This window comes from Sinocyclocheilus grahami, unplaced genomic scaffold (assembly GCF_001515645.1).
Source record: "Sinocyclocheilus grahami isolate Dianchi unplaced genomic scaffold, SAMN03320097.WGS_v1.1 scaffold48.1, whole genome shotgun sequence".
NCBI lineage: Eukaryota > Metazoa > Chordata > Actinopteri > Cypriniformes > Cyprinidae > Sinocyclocheilus > Sinocyclocheilus grahami.
The window spans coordinates 2098325-2120023 of record NW_015505227.1 but is presented as its reverse complement, the minus strand read 5'-3'; the positions used below and the strand labels follow the sequence as shown (position 1 = coordinate 2120023).

At 39.0% G+C, this 21699-nt stretch overlaps 1 protein-coding gene across 1 annotated transcript in view; it reads right to left on the bottom strand.

The window, feature by feature from the left end:
* Positions 1–21624, bottom strand: part of LOC107582927 (neurabin-2-like) — a 47706-nt gene extending 26082 nt beyond the window's left edge. Inside the window, exons 1-2 of the mRNA XM_016268952.1 lie at positions 21502–21624; positions 18042–19489 (exon numbers count right to left, since the gene is read on the bottom strand). Of these exons, the coding sequence (XP_016124438.1) occupies positions 18042–19406 (1365 nt within the window). The 5' untranslated portion in view covers positions 19407–19489; positions 21502–21624. The remainder of the gene's footprint in view (positions 1–18041; positions 19490–21501) is intronic.
* Between the last annotated feature and the right edge of the window lie 75 nt (positions 21625–21699).

The window sequence follows — 21699 nt, the reverse complement described above, 5'->3', positions numbered from 1 at the left end:
ACTAAAGACAATAAAAGTTGGATGCGTCAATGTTGTTGCGGTGTGAAAAATTAAAAACTAATAGAGAATACTTTGTGTAAAGCATGGAAAGTTGTTGCTTTTGAGGAAAACATGCAGTATCTTTACTTGTGTAAAGTTTTGTTTGTTTGTTTTTTCCCAGCAATAAGTAGTAGGATTTTTCATGGATGTGTTTGAAGGAGACCACACACTCACACTGAGTACACATGCTAAGAGAAGCAAGGAGACACATTCTATTCATAGTAAACAAGCACACACAGAACAACACAAAACACTCATGGACATGGAGCTTTTGCACCGTTATCTCATTTCAGAGACCATCATTTTTTCTTTGATGAATAGCAAGCTCAAAAGAACAGCATTCAATTGAAACTGAAACATTATAAATGTCTTTACTGTCACTTTTGAACAATTTGCAAGTGTCCTTGCTAAAAACAAATAGTTCATTTCTGTCAAAAAACGGACCCTTACTGACCTCAAACTTTTGTACAAAGTAGACAGTATAGTGTATTTATTTGCTGTATTAAAATCTGTGAAAACATGAAAAGCAGTCAATGGTTATTATAGATTACAGTCCTCTAATCTCACGCTGCTAATCCTTAAGAATCAACCTGTTGGTTTAATCTCACCGAGCGGCTGTGAGTCCTGAGGACATCTGACCTCCGCTTGACTCACTGCTGTTTGCTTTCCGCAGTCTGTGACTGAGGCATTGTGGGTGAATTGCTAAAAGTAAGTTTGTTTAAATGGACTAAACATCTTACATCGGACTAAAGTGTTTACATGACATCTTAAAAAGACAAACTTTTGCTTTAGTTTGATTTAAAAGTTTTAAAATGCATGTAAACATACTTGGCGTACTTGTAGCATAATGGGCTCTGATAATGTACAGGCCTTAGGTTTTTTTAGTAGATAGTGAAAATTATGTCATCATGCCATTTCAAACCTGTATTTATATTATATTATTTCTTCTGTGGAACACAAAAGAAGATAATTTAAAGAGTGTTGTAGTTCAAACAACATTGGACCCCACTGACTTTCATTGTAAGGACAAAAATACTGGTTTGGAATAACATGAGGGTGAGTAAATGATGGCATTATTTTCATTTTTGGGTGAATTATCCCTTTAAGAGTAGGGCTTTTTTGCATACTAACCCAACACCAAACTTTCTGAGATATTTAGGGCCCGAGCACCGCAGTGCGAGGACCCTATTGGAATTGCTCCATTTGTTATATGCAAGTTTTGTAGAGTGATTAAAACCCAGCACCTACTGTACTTGTTATTCACTGGGCCACTGGAGCTCTGAGAGTCTGTAAAATGGGACAGTATCAGTGAGCGTTACAAGTGTAATTTGAGTAAAATGAACAGGCTTTACCAGATGAAGGAATAACAATCCAGTCACACACACCTTCAGAGCTTCCTGTCCAGGCCACAATGGCTGGTCCTGCTTCTACTAATACTACCTTAATATTGATTTATGGACTGACCAGCTGTTCCAGCAGTTTCCAGTACAAACACAAAAATGTAAGTAATTGTATTCCAGTCTCTGGACATCAGGACTTGCTATTCAGAGTGCTGGAATGCGGTCTCTTGGGACCGAATGACTAAAGCCTTTGTGATTAACGCGACGACAAGTTTTAACTGCTTGTGCATCAGTAACTGTAGCCAGTCTGTTTCAGGAACATCACAGAAAAAGGATAGAGGGATAGTTTATCCTAAAATTCTGTCATAATTTTCTAGCACCCAGGGTTGGGGGTGGTAAGATTTTTTCATTTAGTCTCTTATGCTCATCAAGGCTGTGTTTATTTGATCAAAAATTCAGTAAAAAAGCAAAATGTTATTACTGTTATTGTTGTTTTGTATTTTAATATATCTTAATTCTGAATCTTTAAAGCTGACTTTTCAACAGCCATTACTCCAATCTTCAGTGCCACATGATCCTTATTCTAATATGCTTATTTGGTGCTCATGAAATATGCATTATTATCATCACTGTTTAAAATAGTTTAATATTGCTTATACTGCTTAATATATTTGTGGAAACTGTGATACATTTTCTTTGACTACTAGAAGGTTCAAAAGAACAGCATTTATTTGAAACTGAAATTAACGACTTTACATAAATCTTTATTGTCACAAAGATCTTTCTGAACCCAGAATTTTTAAAGAGGTGGTTCACTGTTTTTTTTCTAGGCTTGATTGTGTTTATGGGGTGCAGTCTAACATGTGTTAATGCTTCGTTTTTTAAAAAACACTTTCTTTTTCACATAATTTACCTTTATTCCACACCGCTCTGTCCATTTCTTTGAGAAACGCGCTGATCATTTCCTGCTTTTATGAAGACCCTCCCTCAGAAATAGGCGATGGGCTCTGATTGTTTAGCTAGCCCAGTGTGTTATGATTGGCTAAACCGCCTCTAGTGCGCGTCTAACGTCCCGCCCCTCTCCTCAGCGGCATGTGCTCCGGTTGTATTGTAAACACCGGCGTCGTTAATATCGCTTATCAGTTTGAGCCCGATTTAGAAGCAGAGGATATTATTGAGGAGGATCGTGCAGAACCTGTGCAAGCACGGCTTTTAATGGTAGGCCTATGTTTTTTGTTTGTTGTTGTCTCATACTTTTAGATACGCTGTTATTTGTAAATGCTACTGCTTCTGTAGGCTTTTAATATATGGTTTTATCCTGATTAAAGCTATAATACAGTACGGCAACTGCACGCCGTTTTACGCTTCTCATAGCTATGTGAAAATAAGTGTATAATTGTAACAGTTCATTGTTGGAGCTGAGCTGAATGAGATAGAGAGAGATGCACAGCGTGTGTAGAGCAGGTGACGTGAGGAACAGTATTAAGAACCTCTGCTTTAGAACATTGATTTTGAAACTTGTGAATCCATTAGAATCGTTAGAAGACAGAATCGCGATTCATGTATGAATAGATTTTTACGTGCACCTCTAGTTTTCTCTTCCTCTTCTCTAAAGCAGCGCAGCATGGCCTTGCCTCCTTTGCTGCCTTTTCCCGAGGGCGGGGTTTATCTGGGTTTGTTACGTCATGAACCCGGGAAGTAACTTGTTGTAGTCCCTACCAGCCGTTTTTGTAGGCATTAAACTGCCAGAATTTTAAAAGACGATATCTCCGTTTGCATTGAACTTTCAGCTTCGTAACTTTGCAGATATTGTTTATGCTCAAACAGCAACATTGCACACTAACTACCGTTAAAAAAGTGAAATCGCAATGAACCACCCCTTTAACACTAGTGTACGTTCTTTTGTAGAAGAAAGGTTATTTGAAGAATATTCTGGCCACTTTTTTCCATATAATGAAAGTGGATGGGGATTATAAACTATAAACGCTATAACATAAATTATAGCCAGGATGTGGCCAGGACATTCACTTTTTGTGTTACACAGAAGAAAGTCATACGGGTTTAAAACACCATGAGTGTGGAGTAAATGAGGACTATTTTTATTTGGTGAACTTCCCTTTAACTGCTGACAGCAGGCTGTCAAGATGTGAGCACAACAAATGGGTTTAATAAGAAAACAGAGATGGCAAAGCAGCTCTGGCTCTGTGCCTGCCTCCACTCCAAGTCCCTTCTCTGCGACATTCAGGGAAACCCATCCGAGGATCTGTTATCAGAGCAAACAAGGTGGCAGAGAGTGAGGTGCTCAGAGTCCGTTCAGTATTGCTGAAACATTTAGAGAAACACAACCAGTAGATTCAAGATCATGCATAAATAATGTGGAAGCCGAGCATAACCCTGCAACCACCAATTTGGAGTGTTAATCGCAGTGTAAAGAAAGAAAACAGTAGGGTAGAGACTATGAAGTCAACAAGCGAGATATAGTGTTTCTTAAAGGGACAGTTCACCCAAAAATAAACATTCTGTCATCGTTTACTCACCCTCAAGTTTTTCCAAATGGAAGTTTCTTTCTTAAATGGTACAAAAGATTATATTTTAAAGAATGGTGGAAACCAATCTGTTGACAGCAGCCATTGGCTTCCATTATATGGAAAAAAATACTATGGAATTCAATGGCTACCGTCAGCTGTTTTCTATAAATGAGTGCGCTGGGTATTCCAGCGTGACCCTGGCAACCTTTCTACAACAGACTCCCTGTGAGTTATCAAAGGACTGACGTTCTGCTCTCCCACACAGAGGGGGAAAAGACGCTCGCTGCCTTGGCTGGCATTGCTTACACAGGAACTAGAAAGTGGCTAAAGGTGCATTATAGACCAAGAAAGACAAAGACTTTGACTCACAAACAAGAAGAAAAATGACTCCGACACACGCCTCAGTCAAAACAACATAAAAAGAATGCTGCTTCTATCTAGTTAATGTCCTCAATGGCTAAAAACAGATACTGGTCCATGTTTCACGCACTTGTTTTGCTGCTCCGTAACAAAGAGAGCTCAGAGAGGGACACATTCCAGGCTGAAAACATCTGGGATAATTATGAGAAAATTACAGCTGAAATATGTATCAAACCATGTAGTTTTGTTCCAATGCTTTAGAGACTAAATCACTCAACAACAAACATGATTTAGTAAGCATGAGCGAATACATTCGTTGTATTAAGCTTCTTTTATGCTGGTTGTATGGACCCCAATATCATAAGGCATAGATAATGCAAATGTGAAATGTATTGTCATAACACTGTCTGTACTCCCTGGCCACAAACATTGCTTATGCATCCCTATAGGTGCTGAAGCCACTATTAATAGAGATCCTCCTTCTAGACTCCTTGTATAGTAATCAAAGCTTGGTTTTGGAGATGACCAGCACAGAGACATCTTTAGGTCCACAGCTAAGAGACGATTGCCACGTTCTTATGGCATATAACATCGACAGTATGCCCTCTACACCGTGCTGAACACTCCATTCAATGTCCCTTAGGTGAGCTTTTCTGTTTTCTTCCTTAAAGGGTTGCTATAAAGTTGTTGTACTTTATTGCTGGTCATTGAGTTCTAAGAATAAGAACTGAATACTAATCCTGTAACATTTCAATTTCTGTTAGCTTGACATTCCTGCAATCAGGGAGTGGTGGTGTCTACGTCTAATTGAGCAGTTTGAGACAGAGAGGTATGTGTACTAGTTTCTGTACATCTCAGTTTGTTGTATCATTCTTGAAGTCCCTTCCTTGCCAATGGATGTAACGGACCAAACTAAGGCAACACAGCACAGACGAAAAATGCAATAAATCATCATCATAGTCATAAGGCATCAATAAATCATGCCATGTCATTGTTTTCATAATCACCTCGGTAAAATTCCCACATGGCAATACTCACATTTCTATTCTTGATAACCTACATTCAAACAATTTAAATGAAATTAAAACATTATAATTATGAATCTGCCCATTTATTGTCATAACTAGAGTTGTCCTATTGGGGGGGTCAGCAAATTATTATTATTTTTCTTACTTTTGAAAGGCAAGGCCAAAAGAATTCAAAGTGGCTTTACACTTTTTCCAAGCATTCCGCCAAGACAGCCCCTGTGCCTGTATACATTAAAGATCAGGAGCAGATTGATGCAATCCACCCTCACCTGACTTCAATTCTGGACAGCACACCCAGAGTGACGAGATCAAATTCATTATGGATATCCTTTTTCCAGAGGCAGGTCTCATGTGTTAGCTGTGCTCTGCATGATATCAGATTCACATTGTTTTAATGTCAAATGGTTTATCCATAATGTGAGACCATTGCTCTAAAAATAACTGTTTTTGTGGTTATTATAGAAGAGACACTTTTCATTTTGTTGTAAAAAGCTAAACGTGTGAAATGATACTTGGTTATTTAGTTTTCAATCTCAAATGTTTCTCTGGTAGTCCATTATCTGCGCCCTTGCTTTTGTGGAAAATCTGGAGGCTGAGGAGAAATGTATGTGAGGACCTGTCATTTACATAAGGTACTATAAGGATCCCATAAAGGGAAACATGGTCAAACATGAGATCCTGCGATTAGTCAAAAATATTTTTTTCTACAACTATCCAACTTTTGCTTTTTTATCAGTTTGCGGGGGCATTTTGACAAGAGGAATGAGCAACAATTAAAGAAGAGCAGCAGGAGAGTCATCCTAGTTCATGTTTTCAATAAGTTGTGTTAATAAATAATATAGTTGTAAACAAAAAAAAGTTGTCTTTTTTTCTTCTCAGATGGCTAAATGGCCCTTGGAATTTTAGAAAGGAGTGAATTGTGTTTGTCTTCATAAAATGTTATGTTTTGTAGCTGTATTCACAATAGTGAATACTAAAGCATAAATAAATATTAAATAAATATTTCATTGATGGTCCATATGATTACACTGTATGTCTGATGGACTAAATATGGTTAATATCTGAATGTGGTAACTTTTTATTTATAAATTCACAACAACATATCACTTAATCTCCTGTATACATGAAAACCTACCGTGAATATAATTAGGCGCTACTACGTTAATAAATCATTAGCTCATCCATGAACATGATTTCTGCCTGAGTCCTGTCGGATTGCATCGGCTGTGGGGATGAAGACGACAACTCCCATGATTCCACACTCAGTCACGGCGCCATCAAACTATGCATTTGATTCTTTGTTTGTTTTGAATACGCGCCTCTAGCGTTGAAAAATTACATATTGTGCCTTTAAATGCACACAAGAAACAACAACAAAACACTCAATTAGTCAATGTTTATGGACGGGACGGTTATTAATGTGTAAGTTTCGAGCATCGATTTAATGATTTCGACGTATATCCTCCCCCTACTGGACGCATCAGGAACAACAGGGGCGTAAAACTGTGAAGCTTGTAAATATAAAGTCTGGGTTTGGCCTAGAGACGTTTAAACACATCAATATCATAATCCACCATCCAAATCTGAAATTCAAAAGCAATTATTTTTGGAATATTATGATCCAGTCTTTAAAACAACAACAGTGATATAAAGGAGCTGCTTTGAAATAGTGATCCTTATCAGATTGCATTCATTCATACTGGACTAGCCCAGACCATTATCTGTTATGTGTAAGATTTTACATGGTGTAGCTCATAAGAATATAGTAGTTATTAAACTTTGTGGGTTGGAGGGATTGTTCTTTTATGCTGGTTGTATGGACCCCAATATCATAAGGCATAGATAATGCAAATGTGAAATGTATTGTCATAACACTGTCTGTACTCCCTGGCCACAAACATTGCTTATGCATCCCTATAGGTGCTGAAGCCACTATTAATAGAGATCCTCCTTCTAGACTCCTTGTATAGTAATCAAAGCTTGGTTTTGGAGATGACCAGCACAGAGACATCTTTAGGTCCACAGCTAAGAGACGATTGCCACGTTCTTATGGCATATAACATCGACAGTATGCCCTCTACACCGTGCTGAACACTCCATTCAATGTCCCTTAGGTGAGCTTTTCTGTTTTCTTCCTTAAAGGGTTGCTATAAAGTTGTTGTACTTTATTGCTGGTCATTGAGTTCTAAGAATAAGAACTGAATACTAATCCTGTAACATTTCAATTTCTGTTAGCTTGACATTCCTGCAATCAGGGAGTGGTGGTGTCTACGTCTAATTGAGCAGTTTGAGACAGAGAGGTATGTGTACTAGTTTCTGTACATCTCAGTTTGTTGTATCATTCTTGAAGTCCCTTCCTTGCCAATGGATGTAACGGACCAAACTAAGGCAACACAGCACAGACGAAAAATGCAATAAATCATCATCATAGTCATAAGGCATCAATAAATCATGCCATGTCATTGTTTTCATAATCACCTCAGTAAAATTCCCACATGGCAATACTCACATTTCTATTCTTGATAACCTACATTCAAACAATTTAAATGAAATTAAAACATTATAATTATGAATCTGCCCATTTATTGTCAGTAACTAGAGTTGTCCTATTGGGGGGTCAGCAAATTATTATTATTTTTCTTACTTTTGAAAGGCAAGGCCAAAAGAATTCAAAGTGGCTTTACACTTTTTCCAAGCATTCCGCCAAGACAGCCCCTGTGCCTGTATACATTAAAGATCAGGAGCAGATTGATGCAATCCACCCTCACCTGACTTCAATTCTGGACAGCACACCCAGAGTGACGAGATCAAATTCATTATGGATATCCTTTTTCCAGAGGCAGGTCTCATGTGTTAGCTGTGCTCTGCATGATATCAGATTCACATTGTTTTAATGTCAAATGGTTTATCCATAATGTGAGACCATTGCTCTAAAAATAACTGTTTTTGTGGTTATTATAGAAGAGACACTTTTCATTTTGTTGTAAAAAGCTAAACGTGTGAAATGATACTTGGTTATTTAGTTTTCAATCTCAAATGTTTCTCTGGTAGTCCATTATCTGCGCCCTTGCTTTTGTGGAAAATCTGGAGGCTGAGGAGAAATGTATGTGAGGACCTGTCATTTACATAAGGTACTATAAGGATCCCATAAAGGGAAACATGGTCAAACATGAGATCCTGCGATTAGTCAAAAATATTTTTTTCTACAACTATCCAACTTTTGCTTTTTTATCAGTTTGCGGGGGCATTTTGACAAGAGGAATGAGCAACAATTAAAGAAGAGCAGCAGGAGAGTCATCCTAGTTCATGTTTTCAATAAGTTGTGTTAATAAATAATATAGTTGTAAACAAAAAAAGTTGTCTTTTTTTCTTCTCAGATGGCTAAATGGCCCTTGGAATTTTAGAAAGGAGTGAATTGTGTTTGTCTTCATAAAATGTTATGTTTTGTAGCTGTATTCACAATAGTGAATACTAAAGCATAAATAAATATTAAATAAATATTTCATTGATGGTCCATATGATTACACTGTATGTCTGATGGACTAAATATGGTTAATATCTGAATGTGGTAACTTTTTATTTATAAATTCACAACAACATATCACTTAATCTCCTGTATACATGAAAACCTACCGTGAATATAATTAGGCTACAGCAGATCATGTATCATTACATTGTCTATTTGATCCAAATATGTGTATTATTACTTTTTTAATTCACTAATTTAATGAGTAATATTAATAAATGTGTATTATACATTTTTCAAAAACACTAATTCAGTTGTCTCCTGTAGGCTATGAATTAGGTAGACTATGATATTCAGACCAGCAGTGAATATCCAGATATTTTTATCCGTAGTGCAGATCATCTGATATCTTAATGTAATGTTTATTTTTAAAAGCACAATATGTAAGATTTTTTTATTAAAATATCCAAAAACCACTAGAACAGTGTTATATATTTTGCTGACTTGTGTACTTATATTATCCCAAATGTTTCGAAGAACGTTTAAATCCAGAGAAATAAGCCATTTTAACTAGTGACACGGACCATGTCCATAGTGTCATTGTGTCGCCTGCCAATGACGCCATAACCCCTCGATTTCCGATTTTTTTGTTTTGTAGAAAACATGGAAACACCAAAGACGCTTTAATATGTTGTGTGTTTTAATAGACCGGTGACGACCGCACAGAGTAGCATTATAACAGAACTTTCAAACTTATATAGTATGATAAAACAGTGCTGTTTTTTTTCCCCACATACACACGACCAGAAAGAGCGGTCGACTGTGGCATAATAAAAGCTCCGCTGCTTTCGAGCCGTGTGTCACGCTCGTTCAGCGGCCTCGTTTCCCTTCGATGGCTTTCAGCCTCACCCTGCTTAATGAAGCTACTACGTTAATAAATCATTAGCTCATCCATGAACATGATTTCTGCCTGAGTCCTGTCGGATTGCATCGGCTGTGGGGATGAAGACGACAACTCCCATGATTCCACACTCAGTCACGGCGCCATCAAACTATGCATTTGATTCTTTGTTTGTTTTGAATACGCGCCTCTAGCGTTGAAAAATTACATATTGTGCCTTTAAATGCACACAAGAAACAACAACAAAACACTCAATTAGTCAATGTTTATGGACGGGACGGTTATTAATGTGTAAGTTTCGAGCATCGATTTAATGATTTCGACGTATATTCTCCCCCTACTGGACGCATCAGGAACAACAGGGGCGTAAAACTGCCTGGGCCGTAGATCTGCCTGCTCCAGGTCTGCAGCCTCCACCTACTTGATTTCCTGGAGAGTCATAAGTTATATTACTATTGTGACATATTTGTGGAGTCTCTGCACGAGAGTGCCCTCCGGCTACCAGTATGAATGAAACAGACATTACAGCACTCAATAATAGACTATTTTGGGCAAAAATTTGGAAAAATAGTACTTATCTCAACAGAAATTTTAAGTAGACATGATAATACATGTCTTTTTCCAGTGTACAAAAGTGTACAGGAATTTTCTGTTGTTACATTGTTTTAAGAATCTAATTTTAAGTCACAAAAAACACTCTGATGTGCCAAGCCATCAGAACCGAATTGAACCTGAAAACCGTGGTTAAAAAACTGAGGTATGTATTTGAACAGTGGGCTAACTGTATTGTTGCATCCCTAGTGAGTACGCCTGGGGTCTGACTGTGTGCAGTACTCTAGCAAGCCATTGACTGAGGGGACGGGCAGAGAGAACTGTTTAACAAAATGAGGTCATACATCAATCAATAACCTCACCAAAAGCCAGCCAAAGGCCCTCTACAGGACTGAAACAGCCCTGCTTTTCAGTATATTAAACAACTAGCCTAATAATGTCTCTGTCTTTTTCAATCAATGTACACCACTGGACCACAATATATCAGTGTTCTAATTGGAAGGTTGGAGGTTATAGTTCTGGCAAACTAACAGGCTTGTTTGGCAACCTCATGGCTAGAAGCAGGGTTATTGCTAAAGGATTACACAGACAAATGACATAAACAACTCAAGTATATGACATTTGATTGCACAGAAACCATGCTGGAGGATTCTAAGCCAATGTAACATAATGAACATATAGACTTGGACTGAGTGATATAGCTAAAACGGCAATATTTTTCAGTTTTTCAACTAAAATGAAAACTATTAATAACATTTTTGTTAACAGAAATGAGGCTGAAATAAAATAATACAATATAAATATCAGATAATAAACTAAATGAGAATTAGAAATAAACTAAAATTAAAAATAGAACTGAAAATACAAAAATAAAAGCTAATTCTATAGATTTTAATTAAAACTATAATAGTACATAAATAAAACTAGAATAACACTTACTGAAATGGCTTAAAAGGTCAATTTTGTTCAACAGTTTTGGCTAAACAGCAATTGTTGCTAAATAGATTAAAAATGTTTAATGAAAGAAATATATCATAAATCTGGTTATAAGCAACAATTTAAAAGTTGTTTTCTGTACTGTATTTCACTAAATAACGCAAGAATAAAATAATATTATGCTTTGGGACGCACTTATTTTAATCTCACATACTATTTAGAATGTATAGTATGAACATTGGGATGCAGGGTTGGTCTGTTCTGTACTGTACACCCTCCCCCTACTGGACGCATCAGGAACAACAGGGGCGTAAAACTGCCTGGGCCGTAGATCTGCCTGCTCCAGGTCTGCAGCCTCCACCTACTTGATTTCCTGGAGAGTCATAAGTTATATTACTACTGTGACATATTTGTGGAGTCTCTGCACGAGAGTGCCCTCCGGCTACCAGTATGAATGAAACAGACATTACAGCACTCAATAATAGACTATTTTGGGCAAAAATTTGGAAAAATAGTACTTCTCTCGACAGAAATTTTAAGTAGACATGATAATACATGTCTTTTTCCAGTGTACAAAAGTGTACAGGAATTTTCTGTTGTTACATTGTTTTAAGAATCTAATTTTAAGTCACAAAAAACACTCTGATGTGCCAAGCCATCAGAACCGAATTGAACCTGAAAACCGTGGTTAAAAAACTGAGGTATGTATTTGAACAGTGGGCTAACTGTATTGTTGCATCCCTAGTGAGTACGCCTGGGGTCTGACTGTGTGCAGTACTCTAGCAAGCCATTGACTGAGGGGACGGGCAGAGAGAACTGTTTAACAAAATGAGGTCATACATCAATCAATAACCTCACCAAAAGCCAGCCAAAGGCCCTCTACAGGACTGAAACAGCCCTGCTTTTCAGTATATTAAACAACTAGCCTAATAATGTCTCTGTCTTTTTCAATCAATGTACACCACTGGACCACAATATATCAGTGTTCTAATTGGAAGGTTGGAGGTTATAGTTCTGGCAAACTAACAGGCTTGTTTGGCAACCTCATGGCTAGAAGCAGGGTTATTGCTAAAGGATTACACAGACAAATGACATAAACAACTCAAGTATATGACATTTGATTGCACAGAAACCATGCTGGAGGATTCTAAGCCAATGTAACATAATGAACATATAGACTTGGACTGAGTGATATAGCTAAAACGGCAATATTTTTCAGTTTTTCAACTAAAATGAAAACTATTAATAACATTTTTGTTAACAGAAATGAGGCTGAAATAAAATAATACAATATAAATATCAGATAATAAACTAAATGAGAATTAGAAATAAACTAAAATTAAAAATAGAACTGAAAATACAAAAATAAAAGCTAATTCTATAGATTTTAATTAAAACTATAATAGTACATAAATAAAACTAGAATAACACTTACTGAAATGGCTTAAAAGGTCAATTTTGTTCAACAGTTTTGGCTAAACAGCAATTGTTGCTAAATAGATTAAAAATGTTTAATGAAAGAAATATATCATAAATCTGGTTATAAGCAACAATTTAAAAGTTGTTTTCTGTACTGTATTTCACTAAATAACGCAAGAATAAAATAATATTTAATAATTGTATTAATATGCACAAAATAATATGCACCCTAAAAATAATGACTAAATCGTTATTTACTGATGCTCAAATTATACAACAACTAACAAATATATCGTAAATATTTGGCATATCGACCAGCCCTACTGACTACCCAGCAGTCCTTGACGATATTCTTCAGATACTGTGGAATCTGAATGAATGATGCATCATTCATGTCACTGGAGAACAAAAGTGGGCTGTTAAGCTATGATGGTATATGCTAGATTAGTTTTCATTTGAGGCATAGCTTGGCTCAAACAAAAGCCACTCAATATCCTTCTGTGCAGAAGGCAACCAAGCAGATTCATTCACTGGTTTCAGCTTCTCATTAAAAAAAATCTGCACTGCCCCTTTAAGGCAGAATTTCCTTTTTTTTTGTCAGTTTCCTGTTGCAGCCTGATAACCGGCCTCATTCGGCAATGCAATGACACCACACAGCACTATTATTCCCTGTGTTATTGCCTGGAATCAGTGATATCGACCAGCCCTACTGACTACCCAGCAGTCCTTGACGATATTCTTCAGATACTGTGGAATCTGAATGAATGATGCATCATTCATGTCACTGGAGAACAAAAGTGGGCTGTTAAGCTATGATGGTATATGCTAGATTAGTTTTCATTTGAGGCATAGCTTGGCTCAAACAAAAGCCACTCAATATCCTTCTGTGCAGAAGGCAACCAAGCAGATTCATTCACTGGTTTCAGCTTCTCATTAAAAAAAATCTGCACTGCCCCTTTAAGGCAGAATTTCCTTTTTTTTTGTCAGTTTCCTGTTGCAGCCTGATAACCGGCCTCATTCGGCAATGCAATGACACCACACAGCAATATTATTCCCTGTGTTATTGCCTGGAATCAGATCTACCTTAATCCAGAGAAAGCTCCATCACCACCTGTAGTGCAGAGAGTAAGACTTTCTGGATTATGTGAAAGTGAAGAGAACAACTATTTTTAGCAGCAGGAATGGACACAGTCTGTTGAGGTTGAGAGCTGCTAGAGCACACATATGCCAGCTGAGACAATCAGACAGAGTCCAAATACAACAGTTTATCGAGGCTGTTAAACAGCAAGGTGTAAGTGTAATGTTATGTTATATGGTGGATCCTGTTCTGGCATATTTTCTAATATTCATTAAAAATGACCTATATGCATTAATGAAGGTAGCTGCAATCTAGAATATCTCCTAAAATGTCTAGAGTCTAGCAAACTTGAATATCACTTCCTCTGTACCGCTTTTCCTCCAGTCTACCTCAAGTTAAGTAAAACTTTCATTTTCCATGCTGTTTTAGGATCTGATCATCACATCTAAACCCAGAGCTTCTCACTTCTGAAATGAATTGCAAACCAGGTCTGAGATCAGCTCTGAAAGTCAACTTCCACCAACAATCCTGCATTAACCACCTCCCTCCCCTGAAATTGCTGTAGCTCTTCCTGTGTTTGAGAGGATAAGAGAGTTTGTCCACGCCTGTCTGGACTAACAAAGCACTTAGTAATAAGTCCACTCTATAAACTAGATGTGAATGCTAAATCATCAACGAGAATACAGATGGTACAATGAACAATGAATATTCATGAAAGCAAACATGCAACAACATTAGCATGTAACGACAGCAGACATGGTTTCAGAAAGAGTCTTTTTTCCTTCCTTTCCCCCACAAAACAACCCAAATTTGCACACTTTAAATACTTCATACCAGGGATGGGCAAGCTTGGTCCTGGAGGGCCACTATCACTGTCCAACTCTCATGCCGTGAATCCAGAGCAAAGTGTCTTGCTATTTTGGATGCGAACGCATGTTTGAAAGCACAAAACACAACTTTGCTCTTTGTTGACCACACGAACAGTTTGAAACGATGGCGCTCTGATAGTGTTGGTCATTATGTGAATGTGCCATTGTCTGAAGAACAGAAATTCAGTTGTGAAAGTCACCAAAACACAGAGGATGTGACGCTCATACAAAGGACACTGTGCACCACCTGACTAACCATGCAGTCGAGACAGCAGCTCTTAAACCAGCAGAAGTGGGCCGTCAGCAGCTGGAGAGGGCCAATGACATGCGTGTGCTGTATCAAAATGCTGACAGTGCCCAGAGGTGACTCTGCAAGCAATGAAGCAGTCCTCCCTTCATTAGAGAATCTGTATCTGAACATTGGATGAGACAAAGGCATCTACTACTTAAGCGTCATGCCAATAACAAACAAAGGCAGACAACAGACAAAGGAAATATGTTCCATTCAAAGGGCATTAAAGTGAGCGAGACGTGAATTTAAATTGTCTTTATTTACAGAGGTATATTATGTCACACTTCACACATCTCTAGTAAGTTTCGTCTGTGTGTGAAGACGCTGCAGGCCATGGTGTAGCGCAAATCTGTGAATGAAAGTTTTTTATTTAACTTCTTTTGGACTGATGCACTGCAACACCCACTGAGTGCCATTAAACAGCTTGAAAGATCAAAGACAATTTTTAATATAACTCCGACTGGATTTGTCTGAAAAAAGAAAGTCATATACACCTAGGATGACTTGAGGGTGAGTAATTTATGGGCTCATTTTCATTTTTGGGTGAACTAACCCTTTAAGAACCACTGCTCTACTAGTATACCTGTGTGAACTTAAGGGGAATTGACATCATTAACAAAAATTGACCTCAAAACAGTTAGTTAAAAGTAATGGCAGATAATGACTGTGAAACATAAAGTCAGCATCATATATAGCATTATTTGTTTACAGATGACACTTAATTTGATAATTAGCTATCTACATCTTATCTAATGCAGGGATTCCCAAACTTTCTTTGTCAGCTGAATCCCTTTGACATAAAATATTACATAGAAATACCCTATGAGATTTAAAGTTAATATTTTAATAACTTAAAAACACATTTGCATGTTCACAGTGCTCTGATGTTGATTAATGGTAGCATGTAGGTAGGGTAAACAAATACATATTTTATCTATTTTTAGTATGTTTAAAACTATTTATTTATTTTCATTTGCTATTTTTATGATTTAATTAATTATTAGCTTTTCATCAACTCCCCTGCAGTTCCCTAATGATCCCCAGTTTGGGGAAAACTGATCTAATGCAACAAAACTCTTACATTTTAAGAGCGGCAAAAGTGCTTTTTGGGGCCACTCTATGTACAAAAACAAGTCATGCACATACTTATTTATACACAACAAACAGATATACACAATACTTGTCTCATAGCATTTGACCCTTTTAGTTCATTAAACTACCTACTGCTTACCAAAAACAAGCTCACAGCACTCACATTCACATACAAACACACTTACACTCTTCCATTGCTACAACAGGCCTCTGTCTACCTTGAACAGTGATCGAGGATCAGTAGTGGTCTACAGATACCAAAGCAGAAAAGACTAATGAGGCTGGTCAAGGGATACAAGAGCTTTTTGTCCATCTGAACTGGGCTCATGGTGGGCTGATGTTCATAACTGATGTTTATTGAATGTCTGCAATAAAAAGGTCAACATGCAGTAAAAAAAAGTTTAATATTTCAAGCATTGCTACTGCTAATATATTTGTTGTGATTTAAAATATGCTATCTTTGTACTAGGAACAGAAAGGGACAGTGTCAGCCACAGTTTAGTAACACAGGGCAAACCCCCTGGTATCAAATCCCCTTGACGTCAGTGAGATTACATAGTGTTCACTTAAGATACAGCATGTATTTGGTATGCCTCCATTGGGAGATGGCAACTCTCATAATGTGAATCCAGGACCTGCAGAGCAAAGTGTCTTCCTGTTTTGTATGCGAATGCATGTTTGAAAGCACAAAACACAACATTGCTCTGTTGACCACATGCATGAACAGTTTGAAACGATGGCGCTTTGATAGTGTTGGTCATTATGTGAATGTGCCATTGTCTGAAGAATAGAAATTCAGTTGTGAAAGACACCAAAACACAGAGGAACACGACCATGTGACTCTCATACAAAGGACACTGTGCACCACCTGACCATGCAGTCGAGACAGCAGCTCTTAAACCAGCAGAAGTGGGCCATCAGCAGCTGGAGAGGGCCAATGACATGCGTGTGCTGTATCAAAATGCTGACAGTGCCCAGAGGTGACTCTGCAAGCAGTGAAGCAGTCCTCCCTTCATTAGAGAACTTGTATCTGAACATTGGATGAGACAAAGGCATCTACTACTTCAGCGTCATGCCAATAACAAACACACTTTTATGCACAACTCCCCAAAGAAATGCAATCTTCAAAGACTGGTTTATAATTTCTTATGCCTGCGGACATCCAAACCCTGCCCATCCATACTTTCATACAAAGTGTTAGCTACTACAACCTACTATAATTTATTCCAGCAAACCCAATATTTATTCCAGCAAACCCAATATATCGTGCCCACAGCTTTTAAGACGGAGTACACTGTCACGCATAGGCGGAAATCCCGGGGTTGTCGGGGGGGGACCCCTATCTGAGGGTTGTCCCCCCTAAAAATATGATTAAAAACCACGCTGTGTATTGTAATGTAAATAACCTTTTATACTTTAAATAACTTTGTAAGTAGTAAAACAACAAATGCAAACGCGGCAAAAATGGGTTTTAAGTTTAGAAACATTTCGAGTCTCCCCCTCCCTTGCCTCACAGTGCTTTGGTCCAAATGCCTGCTTTCCTCTTTTACATCACCTCGGTGTTGCCAAGTCCGCAGTTTTCCCGCGGAATTGGGCTACTTTAACACTGTTGACGCGGGTTTTTCATGTCCGTGGGTTGAAAACCTGGCAACCCTGCATCACCTACACACAGACACATACACAAGTCCGGTGAGCGAGAACAAAGTCAATAGTTGTGGAACTCCAAGGCTGTCAAGGCTATTTTATTCACTTAAACACCAGATGAAGTGATTATTTTCTCTTTAATTCAGATGATGCCAATGTATTTTTCAATGAGTCCACTATGTTAGCAATAATAACATTACCTGCTTGAAGGATAGTAATATCTACAACGGACACAACCACTGTCGCTGCGCGACAACAACAGCTTAAAGTTGTCTAATTTGGCACGGTCTCCCTGTTACACTAATAGTAGTAAGGCTTTCTGTGTAAACTTTTCCTTACAAGTACAATTTTAGCTTTGTTATTTGTGTCCCCTTCAAAAATCGCTCTTGAGAAATTTTATGTTTATTGTCCCCCCCCAAGCCGTCACGCTAATGCGTTTAATTTATTACAAAAGGCGTTTCTTTCTGTCCTTGCTTTCACGTGTTTTAGGCACTTACCTTGATGGGGTTTGTACTGAAACCAATTTTCCTGCTGGGGGGTGGTTCATCTTCTACAGGCAGCCCAGGGATTTCTGAACAGCTGGATTCTGGTTCGTAAGCACCATCATCCTCAGCCTCCTCATCTTCATCCAGCTGACTACCACCAGAGTCCTCTCCAATCCCGCTGTACGCGCTGATGTCCACCAGGTCTGCTTCTGAGATATCCTCTCTGTGGGATTCCTCCTCATTGCAGGCCTGTCCAATTTCCTCCTTTTGTTCTGAGGGCTCATAGCTGCTGGTGGCCTCCCCATTTTCCAAAGAGGCATGGACATCCGCCTGTACCAGTCTGCTCCCTGCATCCGGTGCTTCTGGTGCTGCATGCCCCTCTGGTTTGGAATACTTGCCCGATGCATTATGGATCTCTTCTGACCTGGACGTATTGAAATCCATACCAGCATTGCCAGAAGCCACATCCTCGGATGATTTGCTTTTGGGTCCATCAGCTTGGAAGCTTGTTCTACTCTTCGGACTCCCAGGTACAGCCTCTTGGTCTTTGCGCTGAGCTCCCTCATCTTGATTCTCTGTCGGAGGGGAGACTCGTCCCTTTCTAGTGACAATTTTGGAGCTGATTCCTCCCACCTTGCCCGGGGTAGAGCCTACCCCGTGAGAAGGCAGTGGGGAGGTTGAAGATGGTCGGTGAAGGTTGTTGCGCTGGTCTGTTCGTTCAAACACTGCGCTCAACTGGCTGACTGTAGGGGACACTGCATCTGCGCGACAGTCCCCCGCGTCCAGTATGTCCAATGACTCTGTGCTGCCATTGAAGCGAACCACCACATCCAAACGGCTGTCTTGGAACCCCGACGCCCGCTCTTTCTTTAACAGGATTCGATTAGTCGCAGCCTGCTTCTCCTGCAGGTGACGCTGCTCAAATATCTTCCGTGTCTCCTGTAGCTTGGAGAAGCCTGTGCTTGGTCCATGGGAGCTGCTACCGTCGGTCTTTCCATCGAAGCGGCTAACTCGCTCTGACACAGTCCCGCCGAGTTTGAGCAGCGCACTGTGATCCACATTCTCATTCAGACTGCTTGCTCTGGGGAGGGAGAGTCGGATTGCCTGGCCTTCGGCCTTCAACGGATCCTCTTCTTCCCCAGGAGAACCCATCTGCATGAACATATTCTTGATGCGGTGCACATTGGAGCCGTACCTGCGGCCCCGGCCCTGTGGTCGAGGTTTCCCATCCTCCCCGTTAGCAGCACTGGAATCTTTTACTGGCTTGAGAGATTGAATTCCAGCTTCATAGGCGTTTCTGTGCGGTGATGCGCTTCTTGCTACGAGGGTGGTGCTGGCGCTGCCGCTGGCTGCAGATGGGGGTTCAGTCTTCATCATGGTTAATCAACAGCAGTAAAGACAAGCAGAAACAGCATAGCCCTCTGCTTCTCCTCCTTATTGCATGAATAAGAAGTGGCAGCCTTCAGGATCAGTCCATATTATCAGCCGCAAAACAGAGAAAAGGAGAAAGTATGAATAAGACAGAAATAATTGACATTTTATAAGAAATATGCAAGGAATAATTGATGATGGACCACTGAATTATCAGAAAAATAATGCACACACGAGGTGGTGATGCGGCCATTACACCAAGCGGAGCATTATTTTTCTAATAATTCAATGGCCCGAAGTCAGTTATTCCGCTTATACTACAGTTAACACAAGACATTGTTCAGATGATGTATTTCAAGACATTTGTCAAGTTTTTGTCCTTAAAACACACGCATGTAGGACTAATTTCACAAGCATCAAGTCTCAAGCCTCAATTGCTAGTTCCACAACATCATTTTAGACCTAGTTGTGAAGGCCCGAGCTATAGTGCAGTTATAAATGCAGTCTAATGCAGTAATTAGAGAGAGAGAGATTAATTGTAGCTGTGTGAAGCACGTGTAAATGACCTGAATCTGTGCATTTAAATGGAAAACATTTAACCAAGTGGCATTTGCAGACAAATTAATAGAGTTCATACATAAAGCCAGTTCACTAAGAAAGACATTAAATGAAACACGATTTGATATTTTGCATCTAATGCAATGGAATGCATTCATTTTTAAGTGTAGCCTATGTACTGTCTAAATACTTTTGACAGCTCATTTGACAAATCAAGTGGGGCCACTACAAGTATATATCAAAAAACATCAACTGTACAGGGCAAATGCCTACATGTTTAGTACCCTAATATGGTTTTTGAGCATCCATTGACAGCTCTGCCATGGCCACACACATTCCCCAGGTGTCATAAAGCCAGAAAAGCTGCATTTTCAGACGCCTCTTACTTTTACAGTTCACTTAAAATTGCACTAAAACAAGAGTAAATGAAGATCTAAGACCAATTTTTAATCTACAACCTTTAAAAAAAAAAAAAAGTAGGCCTACATAAAAATCACAACAATATTAAAGACTACTAAGGAAAGGGTTTACACAGTGATGCAAAACACTTCCGTAATGACTCACATTTCATTTGAGTGCAGACTAGCGTTACATCTTACAGAACACTGATTTCAAATATTATTAAAGACTACTAAGGAAAGGGTTTACACAGTGATGCAAAACACTTCCGTAATGACTCACATTTCATTTGAGTTCAGACTAACGTTACATCTTACAGAACACTGATTTCAAATATTTTTTAAACACAAATCATTCATTTTGGCAGACAAAGGTATTTAAATGAGGCTGATAGCTGTGCTTTGGAACATGGTAGCTCGTTTCTAGATGGTCATTAGCTGGCAGACCATCTTAGACCGGCAACAAAGCCTCTTAAAATGACCAAGCTGGTTTTTAAAACATAGTAGCTGGTCAAAATTCAGCAAGAAAATGAACTAGAGCCCAGCCACCATGTTACAAACACAGCTTAAGCTGGTTTTTCCAACAGGGTTGGATCTCTGTAGACAACAAATTGATCTTTCTGTCAGATAAAGGAAGTCCGATCATGAACGAAACCGTAAACAGAGTCACAGGAACTTGAGACAATTTCAAGTCATTTGATATATAAAACGGTGCATGAATTCTTGGGAAATACCACGCATACTGGCACGGACAGGCAGGCTTTGTTGTGATCCCATGCTGCCGCCAGTAGATTTACTTATCTCGGCAGCATGAATCAACCAGCGAAACATCAGCTGTCGTTTTAATTCCGCTTTACATCGAGATATGCAAGACAGATCATATCGCTAATTAAAAAGCGATATGGAAACTGTAAGATATATCTTTTCTGCGCCGCCAGTTGTGTTGAAGGAGTGTCAACAGATTGAAGCTGCAGCCTGTCAAAACACCACACTAGGACCCTGCGGAGCGAGCGGCCGCTCTCTGCAATGATGCCTGCACTCGGCGACGTCGCTTCCTGCATCCTCCACCGTCCAAATAACGGTTCTACCGTTACAATCAAAGGACATTTTTTATTTCCTCCGCTCTCCTCAGAAACTGTACATACCTTGTTTCTCGTGCTCATCGAAGACTCCGTCCTTTAATGAACGAAAATTACGTTCCTTTCGTTCACAAATCCATTGTGTCCACGAGCCGTTTTCGCACTCTCGATTTCCCCCCACGAGCTTGTGACGCGCCTGCTCGCTCTCTCTCTCTCTCTCTCTCTCTCTCTCTCTCTCTCTCTCTCTCTTTTTTTCTTTCTCTC